Source organism: Chelmon rostratus, chromosome 8, assembly GCF_017976325.1.
Source record: "Chelmon rostratus isolate fCheRos1 chromosome 8, fCheRos1.pri, whole genome shotgun sequence".
NCBI lineage: Eukaryota > Metazoa > Chordata > Actinopteri > Chaetodontiformes > Chaetodontidae > Chelmon > Chelmon rostratus.
The window spans coordinates 26270200-26287454 of NC_055665.1; the positions used below are offsets into that span (position 1 = coordinate 26270200).

The 17255-nt window shown below is 40.6% G+C and overlaps 1 protein-coding gene across 1 annotated transcript in view; it reads right to left on the reverse strand.

The window, feature by feature from the left end:
- The window catches only part of tsnare1 (T-SNARE Domain Containing 1), a 136304-nt gene that overhangs the window by 39135 nt on the left and 79914 nt on the right, over positions 1-17255 (reverse strand). The window contains exon 9 of the mRNA XM_041942404.1: positions 10705-10787. Within this exon, the coding sequence (XP_041798338.1) occupies positions 10705-10787 (83 nt within the window). The remainder of the gene's footprint in view (positions 1-10704; positions 10788-17255) is intronic.

The window sequence follows — 17255 nt, forward strand, 5'->3', positions numbered from 1 at the left end:
GATCATTCCTCCAGAATCCAGCCTGAACTCTGACATACTTGAGAAACTTGCTGAAGCAATATTCCAATACATTCCTATCCCACTGGTCTTCAAATACCGCAGTTGTGGAACATCCAAAAAAGCATTCATGCCTAAGGGAGCCTGGAATCTCATTTTCAGGCATGTATAGGTTGCAGCACCATCTTAAATTTAAAATGGCTAATTACTGTTCTAAATGAGGAGACATGTTGTCCTGAGCTTGATATCAACTTCTTGAAAAAGAAATCTGCCGGCCTGCTTCATTTTGTGAAGCTGAGGTAGGTGAATCTATAAGCCCTTAAAATGTTACCTGCTCCATTGAGCAGTAACAATAATTTGTTTTAATTATATATGTCATGGAGTGCTGTTCAGGGTTGAAGACGTGAAGATAAATAAACCTGAAATTCACTTCTCTCAGAGTTAAAATTGGAAACCAAATTAGTGCTCCTCTTTTTGTGTTGATCGTTGTTTAATGCAAAAGCTCACGCACAGCTCAAGTTTCATGTAGACAGGTGCGTAGGAGGAAATATCCATGCACAAGAGAACAGAAAAAAAAAACAAATTTATTTAACAACATTTTGGTTCTCAGAGCCTGATGGAGGTTTGAAATGTTTTTGTGTCAGCTAAGGTGCTGTTACCCTCACTAGCTGTTGATCAAAATGTTTTAATGCATTAAAGTCCTGATGGTATACTTAAAGCGCCCTCGTCCAGAGTGAAGTTTGAATGTTGAGATTTGTTTTAGAGGGCTGTAAGGTTAATTGAAGATTTGAAAAGCACCGTTCTATGTCTGTGTTGGATGCTGCACAAACAAACCTTTGCAATATTTACTGACAAATCAATGCCTGTTTTAACTTTGATACTGTATAATACTTGGAGTGGGTAAGGTACTGTTATGGATTTAAACAAACTGTTACTGATTGTTATTGTTGATTATTCTAAAACTAAAGTAATCAAAATTTGGTTATGTCAATATTACCTTGCTTTGTCATGTTAAAACTCATCCCTGTTCTTTTTGTCGTGATATGCCTCTATATTTTATTGACTTTTATTAGTTTAAATAAACATAACTTAAATATAATTAACATTTTCTTCAGTTAAGTGGTCAGTACATTTTATTTGATACTGGCAAATGAGTTGCACTTGATATTACAGCAGTAAATGTACTTAAAAAGTACTTGTGCAAATTGTTACGAGGATTTTATCAAGTATATCCCACCAGTTCTTCTTGTATCTATGATCTTGGTCAGGCGAGGTTGGAATTGTGCATCTGGCTCTTCACAATGACAAGCCAAGACAAAGGTAAAATAATTGCATTTGCTGCTTCACTCTCATTTTTCTCCTTTGTGAGCAAAGCCCTGAGATACTTAAAATCCAGCAACAGGGCCACTGGCTCCCGTCCACCCTGTAGGGAACAATTCATCTTTTTCTGACAGAGAATACTGGCCTCAGACTTGGAGGTGCTAACCCTCATCCCGACCGTTTCACACTTGGCTGCCAAGTGAAGTCAATGCACAGTGGAGGTCACGGGCTGACAAAGCCAGCAGAACCACATCACTGGCAAAAAGCAGAGATGCAAGCCTGGGGTCATCAAAGTAGACACTCCAGTCCTTTGCTGCACCTCAAAATTCTCTTCAAACCACATATAGAAAAGGGCAAAGTCCAACCACCCACAAAAAAATGACCTAGAAATAATACAATCTTTGCAACAGGCCCAGCACTTTGCAATGGAAGCACACCTGACAAGACATCTCTGGGGAAATGGTAATAAGTCTACAACTTTCTCTGAACAGAAGGAAATCAACAGCTCCATGATGGGACAGATTGTAGTGCACCAGCTGAATCTGAGATTTGGTAACGTGGAGTACAAGAGTGTGGTAGAAATTCATGGACATAAAGGAATGTATGATTTGTGCATTTTGTGAACCTGAAAGGCCTCAGAGTCACACTTGGTATGCTTTATGTCAGGAGGCTTTGGGTGTCCTCAGGTTGAGATAAGACACAGAGCTTGTAGATGTTCCAGGCTCCCTGATAGTGTTGGATGACAAATGACATTGGCGGAGAGTTAGCCACATTGGTGTTCATTGTACAGGACTGCAGGTGCCCTATAAAGCTGTGTGATGTATAATGAAGTTTAAGCTTTTGGTATTTGCCTTTGTACATGTTAACATGCTGTACCAGGATCTTCTCTGATGTGACATTTGCACTGTAATAAACATACATATTCAAGTCAGGACAACTGAGGCTCATCAGATTTTTCTTGTATCCATCAAAGTGAAGACCAGAAGCCCATTTTTCCACATCAGCCAGCATGTCCCCTGCTTCCCTCGGTGAGCACAACTACCAAACGTCTGTCTGTACATGAGGACCGGCGCAAACTTCTTGAAATATGTTAGCCACAACAGGTTGACAAAATTCAGAGCCTTCAGCAGCATAGGGTGAACCTCACCCACCTGGGTCACCTTGTTTTTTTTAACTACATCAGTGATCTCTGTCAGGGAGGTGGGAAAGGATCCCTCATAGTCCTCTATCAATACGTTGTACAACCTGCAACACACAAAACTACCAAAGCCACATTCATACTGGTACTTAAAGAAAAAGAAGCTAAAGAAAAAAAGGCACTGAGCTTTGTCCTTGTGGTTCAGTTTAAAGTTATTAATGTCTGCAGTGAGATGAATGCTAATGACCAGACCCAAATGTTTTGACAAATAGCATGTAGGCATCCCAGTTTAGAAGGACAGCACACACACATGCATGCATGCACGTTTGTGTATATATACAGCATGTAATTATCAATATCATTTTATTTTATTTCATTATTATAAATATTATTATAGCCGTTTCCTGTTCACAGTTTTAAGACTCATTACTGTTTTGCATCCCTTCCAGCCAAATCATGAACTGTCTTCAATAAATCCCACCTGTAGATACATAAGGTACACGAGGGTCAGCAGCGCTGGCCTTGGAGAAAAGAGGACATAGAGGAGAGCGTAAATGGCTTGTTTACCTTTCAATTTTTCAATATATCTGAGCCCGTAAGAGACTTTCAACAACCATAAACCATTTGAAAAACATCTTTTTACCTGAGCGAGAATGCAGAAAAACTGAATTATAACCATTAGAGCTGATGGGACTGCCACACAAGCCATCTCTCTCATCTCCACCTCCCTTCCATGGAAGACAAACGTGCTATGTCTCTGGGAGAAAAACTACTTACCTTGTGTGACATGAGAAATATCCTCATAATACAACAATAATGCAATGCAATGCAATGATAATGGCCATAATATTATTTTCCATTTATCGCATCTGGTTGTGAAAATTGGAAGTCCATAAAATAAATAATGTTTACAGCGGAACTGCCTCACTTGTAATCGGCTTATATGCAATTTACATAAAACTCAGAGTCCCATGCAGTCACCCTGATTATGATATTTAAGAGGAGCAGCAAATAAACACAGACTTCACGGCCAATCCTGGCATCCTGGGAAGAAGCCCTGTGACAGCTATTGTCAACAATGGAATAAAAACACTCAGCAGCATCAGCATATTTGGCCTTTTATTAAAGATTGGTTGACCTTTTGTTAAAAATATCCTCTGACTTGGTGGAAGCTCCTCTCTGACCACAGTAACTGAGTGACAGAAAACTGGCCAGCTCAGACTGAGGAGGCTCGTCCTGCTAACTTACACACAAATGCGACATTAGCCATGATTCTAATCGTGGCAACACAAGTGAGGAAAGATTAGTACGAAGAGAAGCTTAAAGGACCTATCATAACCTGCACATGTTTGAAAGCATGCAGCATCAAAAGAAATAGCTAAGTCTGGTTTGCAGTTTCAGCATTGTGTTTCAAAGCTAATGTCTATGCCTCACCTCCTCTGTGGACTCATGCAAACTATCCGTGACCACAGCTGTGTACAAACCGCTGCCCTCTCTTTCTTACTGGAACTGCCACCGCACATCGACACTGCTGTTTGCTTCCTGGAGAAATGTACAGTAAACACAGTGCAAATCCTACCAGGAACTCTAGATAAACCAGGAAACGAACAGATTACTGTGTATGATGCTATTTAAATATAGAATCCTCAATTAACTACACAGTGTCTTTATTCCCAAATGTAGGCAACACATAACTTGACAAACCGTGTTCAGAAAAGGTCTGTGTGATCCTCAAACAGTTAATTAAGTGCTGGTTATACAAGAGCCAATCATCATTAAGGAGGCGTTCACTGACCGCAATGTTGCCAACCTGAAGAGACACCCACGAGGCAAACTGCAATGATGTAATTGTGTAGCCTGGCACTGGCAGGCACTAGAGCGCATCAGCTGGCAAAGAGACATACAGTGGGCCTAGGACCATGTTCAAACACGCTGTAGACTTCAGCCAAAGAAATGATTGTGGTCACTTTGGCACAGATCAGTTAAAGGCTGGTTAGCCAAAGTGAATTGCCATTTTGCTTCACCTAATTAATTCAGCCCGGCTCTGTGTTAATGTTACCAGATTTCTTGTTTTGCCCGAAACAATCACTAGCAAGTGACATTACATATTATTATTATATTCCTCAGTTATTTCTCCAACCAGTGGAAACAGACTACAAAGCTGTACATATTTGAATATGTGAGCAGCGAATCAGGTGTGTGGAACCAAACTACTGGTAAAAGTATCTGCCGCAATGCAAACATAATGTCACCAGACAAAGACAAAGATACTGTTCAGAACCCTCAGCTCCAACCATGAGCAGTTCAAGTAAAAGCTTGACTCCTGCTTGCCCTGTGTAAATTGTGACATGTTTTTGGGTGCACTAGTAGTCAATTTGAAATTTTGGGTCACATTAATGGTCAGATATTGCCAAATTGTAATTTCTTTAAAGAACATTAACCTACTCCCCCACAGAAAACAAGCTTTTATAAAATCAGACGAGGGTGGAAAGTAACTACTGAACATAACTACTTCACCTTTGACCGACCACTTCAGATCTCATTGTTTGAAGTGACAGCAGAGCTATTTACTGTGATGTGATTCACTCATCCAGGCTCTTAGATACTACACTGAAGGCAGATTAAACCTTTTTTGACTCACAAAGGCATCCTCATTGAGGCCATGGAGGGTTAACCTTGAGCAAGAAAGCTGAACTAATCTTAGAGTGCTGTGCGTACAATCACGCTAGATTCCATAGGAGAGCCTTTCACATCACATCTGTGTGTGTGTGTGTGCGTGTGTGTGTGTGTGCATGTGTGTGTTTATGTGTGTGTGTGTGTGTGTGTGGGAGCGAGTGTTAACTTCATTAATGAAACAAAACCATCAATGCAAACCAGCATTTTTTTCCATGTCTAAGGTGAGAAGATGTTCCCTGTACTGTGCAGGGACCCCACCCCCCCCTACTGATACTGTAAAACTACAATGGCAAAACTTTTATTCAACTAAATATAATAATAAAAAAAACTAACAGGGGCATTTGACCTAAGACTAAGAGTAAGACTAAATAATGGCTGACAAACTAGTGGGGGTCAAACAGAGTGACTGCGGAGTCGTTCTCTGGGCTCAGATTCAGGCTGTGAGGTAGAATTAAGCTTTCTTGGGGGAATGCAGTGTGAGTGTTAGATGTATGCATGTAACAGAAATACGACATGAATCCATCCCAGCATTAACATGGTGCTGTAAAGCATGTGCACCTCATAGAGGATGCCAAGCACAACCTTTCACATGCATTTGTCCTCTTCTGGACTACCTGAAAGGTTTGCTGTTGAGTAATCATTGTTGCTGTGTTTTTTCAGCTCCTTCCTCAGTCTTCGCTGCTCAGACCTCATTTCTGCTCTCGCGCTGCACCTTCCACAGATCACTTGTCAATCAAACAGCATGCCTGCTTTTGTGATTACTTTTTCGCCTGGGCTGATTTGGGATTCTCCGTTAATCAAGTTTCTGTAGGTGGCGACCTGTCAACAGTGCTCAGTCTAAACACCCAGTTTTTGTTCTATTCTGAATTTAAAACTGGAAGCAAGGTGAATAACTGTGTATTCAATGATGGGTTTTCCAGACCTGCCAGACATATTTAAAACACAACAACAACAAAAGCACTGATGACCTGACAACATAACCACTGCTCTGCTACAGCAATCACTGACAGAAAGTAGACACACAGCTGAGTGACAATGTCAGAAGTTATTAATAAGACTTTTGTTCTCTCACGCCAAAAAGACAATAATATACAGTGTTGGTGGGGAGTAATACCAACAACCTGTTCTGACATTCAGTTTAACTTGCAGGGCAACAACAGTCACAACTGTAACTGTAACTGTAATGCTTGTTTTAAAGCTGATCATTAAACAGCAACACCGGCCACAAATGATGAGCAGTAAGTTTGCAGTGTTCTGCTCACTGAAATAGCATGATGAAGTTAGAGCAACTGACCCATCAAGACCTTACCACAGCCAAAAAGCTTGGAATCAACTCACTGCCACGCATTTTTCTCTAGGTATACACTCGTGGTCTCCAGAGGATGATATTCAATCTTTTTGGCGACCTCCTGGCCTCTATAACTGCATCATCCGGCAAACATGGCAGCGCACACATTTCAGTTTCATTCAACTTCACATGAACATGCTCAAAAGGGGATAAACACAGGTCATTTTAATAACCCCATGAGCTTTTACAGTTTTTAGGGCCTCAGGATACATTTGCAGTTTTCTTCCCTCTAATTGTGATGCTCTTAATTACCGAAATTGTTGTTCATACATTGACTGTATTATTGGGCGTATTGACGCCGCAGTGGCTATGGGTCTCGTTTTTGATCAAACTAAAGCACGTCTAAGAAATGCATCCATGTTTTATCTAAAGTGAGTTTTTCTCTTTCCTCCAACACGCTCAGGCCAGCTGTGGCTGTGGAGTGTCACTGACATCAACTTGGGGAACTTCAAATATTGTTATTTCCACTCCATATCCTTCAAAGTAGCATAAAGAGTCCAGAGGGACTGGGGGAAGAGTGATTGAACAGTAAGCCAGTTTCCCTGCAATCTGTCAGCGTTAGCCCCCCAGCCCAAGTGCAGTGATCAGTCAGAGCTTTAACACTGTGATTAGGTTATTCTTTTTCATTATCTTCTTCGTCAAAAGGCCAACAATTTGTATGTGTCTACGTGTGGATGAGTCCATTCATCCACCCATTCATTTACGAGCCATCTTCCTTTCTTGTCTTTGTTTCCTTCCCCTCCCTCTTTCTTTGTTGCTTTCGCGATCACAATACCCAGCACTCTATATTATTCTCAATTAAGCCAGAGGAAAACTGTGTTACATTGATTTTTTTTTAGATCCAGAAGGATGTAGTCGCTCGCGAGGAGATCAATTTCAGTTCTGAAGATGGATGGACTTTTAAGTCTTAACAATTACATCAGATCAGATCAATAATAACTCAAGTTATTTCATAGTTTTTTTTTTTTCTGCCTGAAATGGCAACAACAGCTTTTGTTCACTGAATTGCTGGAACATCTGTGTTTTATTGGTAATTATATCCCATCTTGTGCAGCAATCAACAATCAGTTCATTGTGGTCCACTGAACACAGATGAGGTGATAAAACATCACCGCAACTAGAGAAACTTGCAGCGCGGAGAGTAATCTGCCTCCGGATAATGGATTATAGATTCAATTTATTTTCAATGTAAAGTGAGTAGACAAGGCGGGGCACGCGAAGAAAATGACATCCGCTCTTAATTGACCATTGGTGGAGATGTGCAGTGGTGCATGTAGAGCAGCATCAAGGGGTATTCAAGACTACATCAGCGCTGAGGCTTGCTGCAAAGTGTTCAGTCTCTTTCTTTCAAGCGTTGCCTCCCCCCTGTTCACCCTCCCTTGTCTGTTGAATTTTTATGTGGTCACAATAGTGCCATTAACTTCACGCTACATTCACTTCATATTGGGTAAATACAAGCTACCAACTGGTAAAACTGTTCACACCAGCCCGTAGGGGCAAATAAAGTAGATTTAGAGGATTTAGGGCAGATTCAACACCCAGACAACCAACACCTGGCTAATGCTGAAACAGGTCGACACATGTAGTCTACCTTAGCTCCAGATGGACCCTGACTTTAAATCAATGCGGCCCTCAGTCTGCATCATTTTGTGTGGACATCAGAGAGAGTCTGCATCTCTGATCTGTCTGAAAAAAACAAAAAAGTGGGAATATTGTTCTGACCCTCATCATTTAAAGAAGATTAAAATTCTAGTGGAAATAACAAATGTGTCAGGCTGAATTCTGGGACACAAATATCGTACAGTCTGATCCTGGCACACGACTCAAACTGTCTGATAGAATTCAAGTGCGCTCTCTTGTGCTCAAAAAGTTGGTCCAGGCCTTAATGTTTATTTGCTCATGAAATTTTGTACAAGAATTAAAGTTAAATCTAAAGCTAGCTGAAATGTAATCACAGTGTCATCACAGGAAAATGGCAATTGAAAATTTAGCAGTCAGTGGACCGTCCGCTCCAGCTTGTGTGATAAAAGCTCAATAAAAGCTGAAGCGGAGGGCCGAACTGCCAGCTGAAGTGTAAATTGAATTTATAATTTCAGCTGAAGGGATAGCAACAGCTGTGTACAATGTGTGTGTGGTCAGTGCACTGCTGTACTGTAAGCAGTTGAAGTGAACTGTCGTTCATCTGTAACAGCTGAAGTTTCATTTGAAGAGTAAAAATCTACTGAGGTCTCAGCTGATGCGCAGACCCTGAAAGCAGGTGAAAACATCGCTTTAATTGGAAGCGCTAAAAGCAGTTCAGCTGTCCGTTAAGAAAGTGTGAAAAGTAAAAGAGGGATACAGCGAGTTGAAGTTTAGGTTGAAGTGCAACGATGGAAACAGTGAAGTGTTCGCTGAAAAGTAAACAGAACGCCGTTGAAATGTCAAAGAGTAACAGCCGAAAGCGACTGAATTTACAGTTAACGGATATGTAACTGCTAAAAGCAGTCAAAATGGAGGTTGAAGCAGATGCACCGGAGAATGTGTGCACTGCAAACAATTGAAGTGTCAGTTGGCATGAAAGCACTGACAGCAGGTGGAATGTCTGCTGAACACACAGCACTCCCCTTTCACACACTGTAGCTTTAATAAAGTGTTGGAACAGGCAGATGCACTCTATATATGGCAGTCATATGGTTTGGACACAGTTTTATAATTTTATTGGACTGCAGCCTTGCACAGAAAGATATAGTTTATGATCTATGACAGACATTGCATCTGATGAGAAATCTCACTGCATTTGTTATCACCAGTTATTCTATGTATTGTAAGCAGCAGCTATAAAGTCTAGAACTTTTACATTGTTCTGCACAGAAAAGATTGATCAGGTTTGTTGTCAGCTGTATAGAATCGAGACTTGCCTGTCTCCAGGTCCACCACGCTGTCTGTCTGACTGACTTTGTGCCTGTCTGTCTGTCCTCTTTGTTGTTTTTGTTCCATTCAGCTGCTCAGCTTCTGTAAAGACAGCGGCTGTCTGGATTGGCGGAGAAGTAAATTGCTCAGTGTGAGCTCGGTCACGGCTGAGCTCTCCTTGAGATAATGAAATGACAATTAATGGGAAAGCTGTTGCCAGTCGCTCATTTGTTCGCTCACTAGTAGTGCAGTGGCATGGGGGGACAGGCAGAAACCACTGCATTCATGACAGACTCTGGAAACTGCTCAGCAATCGTTTTCATATTGAATAGCTGCTGATGTGATGTTGAAAATCCAGGCAAATATAGAAAAATGAAAGTTGAGTGTATGGCTCCCTGGCTAAAATAAGATTCAAAGAAAATATCGTTTTGGTACCAGATTCAAATAGTTACCAGAACTGGACAAATATGAATTTTTACCTTTCACTGGCACTTTATTTTAAAGACACATATCACTGATAAATGTCTCTATAAATTACAAAAAAATACTTTCCATAGCTGTCCAAAGTGGTTGCAGGTAGAGAGTTCAGATGCAGCTCTGAAGCTGTGTAACCCATGTATAAAGGTATATCCTTTATTAACCCAGTGACACTTAAGTCAATACATTATTTACCATAGCCAGGGGCCTACACAGCACAGAGCCACTCTGTGCTCTGGCCTACTGAGATAGTCCCTGACAGAATGGCAGAAGACACATATATTTCCTTGAAAAGAAAGAGCGAAAGCAGACCCTTGGGCATCTCATAAAACGTCTCTCCAATATGTGCTGTGAAGTGGAAATTCTAGCCACCCCAAAAACCACAGAAAGAGAGAGAGAGAGAGAGAAAAAAAACATTTTCTGTTTAATTTCTGGCTGCAGTTGTTTCCTATTAATGCATTTTCCTCTTTAAGTCAATACACTTGTAGGATAAAATTGCAAATTTATAAGCATTATCTCAGTAGAAGTAAGACGTGCTCGTGGAATTGGAATTATATACATACAGTATGCAGTTTTGTGTTCTTATAGGACTCCAGGCAAGAACTTTATGTTTTCTGTCTCTAACTACAATTAATTTAACTGAAGGCAAAAGCTAGTAAAGTATGACATGAAATTACATCATCTTTGTTACTATGCTAGTGGGGGATGTGATAAAGCTGTGTAATCTAGTTAGCAAAGTCCCTGTTTGCATGGCTGATCAAGCTAAGCTTCTTGTGACTGCATTACAATGCAAAAACTCCACAAAATTAAAACTGAACAAAGCGTGAAGCACACTGCAATGCAGGGCGGGTCACTCTACCTGGTATTGGTTGGCCTTCGCGAGCTCCTGATTGGCTGATTCCACATTGGATGATGCAGTCTGGATGTAATCTTCAATGCTGTCTGAGGAAACAAAGAGCAGATTGATTGTTAATGGGTCACCTCCATTCCAAAAATTACAATGTGGTCGGGGGTCTAACCACAGCACAGCCAAGTCTGTCTATAATGCTTTATATCACACCTTACAAAACACACAGGCTTGAAGGAACCAAAACAACTTTCTTTTTCCACCAGACCTATTTTTGTGTGTGTCAGCTTTGTTTGTTGGGTTAATATCATTATTGTAGCTAAGGCAAGTGCAGCTGTGTAAAAAAAATGGTAGAATCCAAGCAGTACATGCTGAGATGTCACATTCTGCCTCTCCGTCCCTCCCTCCAGCCACATTTCCACTTCCCCATGCCTCTTCATTATCATTCTCTACTTGTCCACCAGATGCCCTCAGACTTTTCCACGTCGTACTCCCTAACTGTCACATCCACCTGCTCACCTGCTTCCACTTTCCCTCACCACTCATTCCCTGCTGGATTGTCAGTGTTGTTAGGTTACTCATAGCCTTTGGATCCAGCCACATGTACTGTATCTGTACCTAATCCTTGCTACCTGTCACCTGTGACCTCTGGATTTGTTTGACTGTTTGGACTGCCACCCTTTTGCCTATTGTAAGCCTGTTCCAAAGCCTTAAATTTCCCTTCATTCTACTGGCTTGACGAGTGTGTGTTGTCTGCATGTGAGTCCTCTTCCCTTTGTTGCTGGAATTCACCAGTCATGACAGAAATCCTGAGTTTTACTCCGTAATATTAGGCTTCAATCCAAAAAAAACCCCTCCAACATGGAAAAGTGCAATGGAATGCTCATTGGAGTTGGAGACTTGGCCCAGATCCATCCGGTTTGAGTTTGAAGATATTGACACACCTGACGTCACAGCAATATGGCAGCGCACACAGTGAACACTAAGCAGAATTATCTTTTTGGAAGTTTTTATTTTGTGTAGTCTGAGTGTTGGGAAATGTGCTGTAAGAGCACTGTAGCTGTATTTCCGTTCAGTTAATTTGTGCTTGATAGAAGTCTTTGCGAGCGTGTGGTACTAGCCTACTCCTCCCGTCTCCTTTAAAGTGTGCTACTTCACAGACTTGCCATACACACATCAGTTTGTTGTGGACGTCCATCTGTTCCCCAGTAGAACTAGTGACTTCCGACTTGTAATGGATTGCAGCAATAGTCAAACACCAAAAACACGCTCCTACACTTCCCATAATGCAACTCAATTTTGTCTTTAATTAGACGCTTCAAACTCTTTGCCCCCGGGTTGTAACACAGATTTTCAGTTATAAATTTGCTGGCACCAAACCCAAGCCAATAACTGCTGTTACCATAGCCTGACAAGTTATCTGCCCAGCACGTCCGTGCAGCATCTACGGCTACAGTGTGAGTTGCCAGACACGGTTGGTGTGCACAGGTGGTATAAGTCTTGCTCCAGACACAATGGAACCTGGCAACCTTAGAGTCACAGAATCCAGCTATTGCTTGCTAAGAAACTGTCCCAGCACTTAGCTCTGTTAGTCTGTTAGGTGATGGTAGGCATATTGTTGAAATTTGCTCTGTGCTTAACACACAACTATGTGTTTGATATTGATCTTCTCATCTCTTGGACAGAACAAAGAACGTAAGCATATATCCCAAAATGTTTAACAGCAAGCCGCTTTGATATCTGATCACTCTCCACAGTTGGCCTATTTCATGTCAGATGCATCAGCTTTGGGTAAGTCTATTTTCAGTGGATGGTCTCCAGACTATAGTTCATATCTGTTCATATCAACACTGGGATTTGAAAATAAGATTTTTCACAGCCCCAACCTGGGCTGTCCCACCGCCCTCCCCACTGTCCACATGAATCCCAACATCACCAAGCAACCACTTGCATTAAAAAAGCAGAGCAACAAGGACTGAGTTAACTAGTTCCTACATTAAGTGACGACAGGTGGTCAGAATCAGATACCTGGTTGAAAGTGACATGCTGTGAACTTGAAGGATGTGTACCCATCACTTACACATTATGCTTCACTTGTGATTTTGAGAGAGGCTACTGGCAAGAGAGACAATAGGAGAGGGTGGTTATGGAAACGGATGGCAGAGCTGGTACAGTACATTCATTGGTGGAGCAGTCTCTGCTCCTCTTAGATGTGCTCATGTCTGGCAGATTTGTCACATTTCCCTCTGTGTGATACACTAAAATGTGTGTTTCATATTTTACAAAAAAATCATGATTTTGACTGACGTCTCTCTTTATTGGGTTGTCATTAAGTTCATTAAGCCTCTTCCCATTTGGTGAGATACTTGAGCAAACTTTCAGCCTCCTCATTCTTGTAACCAAAACTGAGCTTGCCAGCTGTAGCCTGGCCTTATTTGGCTGAAATGTTGTTGATGTGGTATAAACTTAAAAAAAAAAAAAAATACACATGCAATGCATATTTAAAAGCTTTAATGACCAAGCATTCGAAATTATTTATCGCATCTTTTTTTCGGTGCAACCCCATGACAGTACCGAGTAAAATAGGATGGCTGCAAAACTCTTATCATCAGTTAAATTCCCCACAAAATACCAATTTCTGTTTTAAGCCATTAGACAAAAATCAAAGGCCATTTTCTGGTGTTTTTGTAGTATCATATTTTTTGTATCATTAGTCCTCTTATAACGCATTAAAAGAGGGTGCAGGCTGGCTCTCACTCTCCAAATATCACTTGATATTTGCACTCAGGAATTAACCTCACACCTGAACATACTTTAACTTGCTTCACATGAATAATTGTAATAACATCCAGTCAAGAAGCAATTTGAAGAAGGATTTTGGCAAAAAGCTGACCTTAATAGAAGGACTGACTTCATATTGTGAGTTGTTCGGCACACACATGACAGCCCCCAGTGTTACTGAGGACGACTGGTCTAATAGTTAACACTGTTAAAGCATTAGGGCCTCCTTTAAAGTCTGCCAATACACAGAAGTTAATGGGACGAGACAGAACAAGTTTAATGAACCGGATGGTCGAAAATATTCGGTATTACCACATAATTACCCGCATATATTTACAACTGGCCGATAACAGTGACAGTGCCATTGATTGTTTTGGCGTTGTGAGAGTGAAAAGGCTACAGCCAGTTTGAGATGTGGGTAAAGACTTCTCACTGTTTCATGTTGTGACTGCCTCTGATAATTACTGCACCACCTAAGCTTGTAGAGAATTAACATTTGAACCTAAGAGCAGGAGGTTGGGAGAATGAATTGTGCTGATTGGCAAAGTGCACTAACTCTGTTGCTGAGTTGGAGAAAGCAGAGGAATATATGTTTAGACTCACCAGATAGAGAACAAGGCTGACACCTGGACCGACTCATTCTATCCATTCTTTCTTTTTCTGCCTCTCTCTGGCCGAGACCTTTTCTTTCTTCACTGACTTTAAGGTCAGGTACATATATATATATATATATATTGCCCCTTAAACAAATATAATTGTTTCTATAATGTGGACCATGATTTAATAAATCTCTCCCATAACAACATCTAACATTTTGGAGGACCCAATGTGCTAAATTTGGAGTAAAACCATGACAGGTCACTGCAAGTTGCTCTAAGGATGGCAATATTGGTCTGTCACCAGCTGGTTAGTCCAGCACTTTAGCCCTGACTTAAACATCTAAAGAGCTAGGGACTGGATAGCTATGAAATTTTGCACAGAACATTTTTTACACATTCCCCAAGGGATGCTATCCCTGAAACTGTTATGTAGTGCCACCAGTAGGTTGACCTTTTTGACTCAGAGTTAACTAAACGATCGAACGAATGAAACAATCTCATGGATTAACCTAAAATTTGGTACAGACATTCATGTTCACCCTCAGAATAATTTTGGTGAACCCTTACTGCATCACCACAATAATTTAGCAGTCAAGATACCAGCAGAGTAACCTAACATGGTGAACATGGCAGCGTTATACCTGGCTAGCATTACAATGGCAGCATTGCTGACAACATTTGCTTAAAGCACAGCTGTGCCTAAGTAGAGCTTCACAAACCCTCAAACATGGGAAGACTCTTAGAACAACTAACAGCTATTAAACATCCTCATGTGGCAATCTAAGTTTATATCTCTGCCATCAGGAAAAAATTGCATTTGAACGCACTCATCTAAATCTAACATACAGACTTCTATGAAACTGATGGAGAGCGTTCATGCTCTCAGGAAGATGAACCCTTTCACTCCATGAACTTCTCTCGAGCTTAATTCCACCTTCAGGCAAAATTAACAATATTGGATCAAAGGTTTCTCATAGTCATTATTCTACGAATGTCTGATTTTAATTCATTAAAACCCGAAACAATTGTAGGACCATGCAATGTTTTCAGCGCCACCTTCAGGTAAAACTCATTCAAACATTACAAATACCAAAATACGAAATAAACACACATCTGTAGTACATTTTACTATCCAATAGAAACAAGCACCTTGCATGTCCTATGCTAGAATATTTCAATCACCTTGAAAAACAAAAAGAACGTACTCTTTTGATGTGTACAAATGAGTCTGTTTTTAACACCTCTTTTGTGTGGCGTGCCAGAGTTTGTGTCTGCCTGCAGAACCAACCTTGTGATTGTGTATCTTGACTCACAGGTTTTAATATAGTGTGTCCTTCGGCAGCATGAATAGGCCATAAAAGCACTAATCCTTCCTTCTTTAGCCTATTCATTTCTTTGTATTACCCACTGCTTTTGCTACAAACGCCTCCACAGCACAATCACATATTATTCATATCCACCACTACACCAAGAAAGCCTTGTTCAAAAAAGGCCAAAGGCAATTTCAGTGCATCTCTTTTTAATGGGGAGAGGATCGGATGTAATGATCAGATTGGACTTCTGCTGTGGAATAATGTCATGAATGCCTTCATGGAGTCTTCCACAGAGACCTCTTCTATATTTCTGTTTGCCCATTTGGGTGGGAGCACACTGTGTTCCTCTGACTTCTATGTCCAAAACACCATATCAGCAGTCTTTCACATGCAAATGACAAAATAGCTGGAAAGAACTCAGTGCAGTTCATGCACGTGTGATTATGCTGAACAAGCACGGGGTGCAGCAGAATTCACAAACAGAAGAAAGAGCCAAGATGTCTAAATGTGATGGAGGGAAGTGTTCAGTTTATTCTATATCTGACTGAAGAATGGCATGAGGAATGTGTTGAAGTGCAAAACATAGATAATAGGTTACCTCATTTTTGGCTTTTAGAGCATTTAGAAAAAAATCCCTGTCAAAACACCAAACAAAAAACAAAATACACAACCAAAAATGTACCATCCAACAGAAATGTTGCAAAACCTTTTAATTCACTTGATGGAAATGAGTTAATACGTATTCTGATTGCATGATTTGGAGAATATGTATGATTATTTGGATTTATATACCAGTAATCAGCAACAGCCATCACTCAATATCTGCAATAATATCTAAATAATGCAATCACAATGTTTAACAAACTTGTCTGCTCATTTTCAAGCATCACTGACAGATAGTCGACTTCACTAACCTCATGGGTCATGGCAGGAAACAGGAGTGTCGGGGAGTTCCCTGGAAACTGTTGCTATGTAGCTCATTTCCATTGTCTTCTGTACGACCTGCAGCCTTTCTGCATTTGGTTGTGCTTTCTGTCTTTTGTTGTCCGTCTTGTTTTTGCAATTGCAATTAAGTTAATGTGGGTTACAAAAAAAGCTACTCAGAAAAACAAAAAAAAGTTCAACTGTGTTTTCCTACTCTGCAAGAACAAAAGCCTGCTATGACGTCTGAAGACGCTTGTGTGCAAAACTCCATCAGGCTTCAGAAATGTAAACAAATCAGCTGATGCGCCTGACAAACTAAACACAAAAGCATTGAGCTGCAAAGCAACAACCTGCTACTGAGAGCAGTTCTCTTCAAATATTCAGTTCTGCTCAAGACTGACTGACACACACCTGATTTTCTCACAAAATGTAAAACTGTAAAACTAATCTACGCCTACATTTTGTCAAATGACAGAAAACTCCTTCCACTGCATCTTCAGACTCAATCAGTCATCATCATCATTACCAAAACTGACCCCACAGAGCATCACAAATTTTACTGTAAACACTCGTAAACAAATAATGCAAATAATGGCTTAAAGGTCTCAAGTGTTCATGAAAGTAAATGACAAAATTTTCATTCATGGTCGACATAATGTAGTAAAAAACATTTTGACAGTATTCTATCCTTATGTTAATTATCGTAGTAAACGAAGAATTTTTAGATCGTAAGAGCATCGTAAAAATAAACAGATATCTCTATGTTGCCTTGACGAAGCACACAAATTCATACATTTTTGTCTTGATTATTGACATTTGGACACCAGTTTGAAATCCGCGTTCACGTGAAGTCCTGCTACTTGCCTCGGTCATTGTGTGAAGCCATGTTTAGCTTCTCACCTGGCAGGTATGTCTACAAGAAGATGCCTTACCCTGGGTGTCTAAG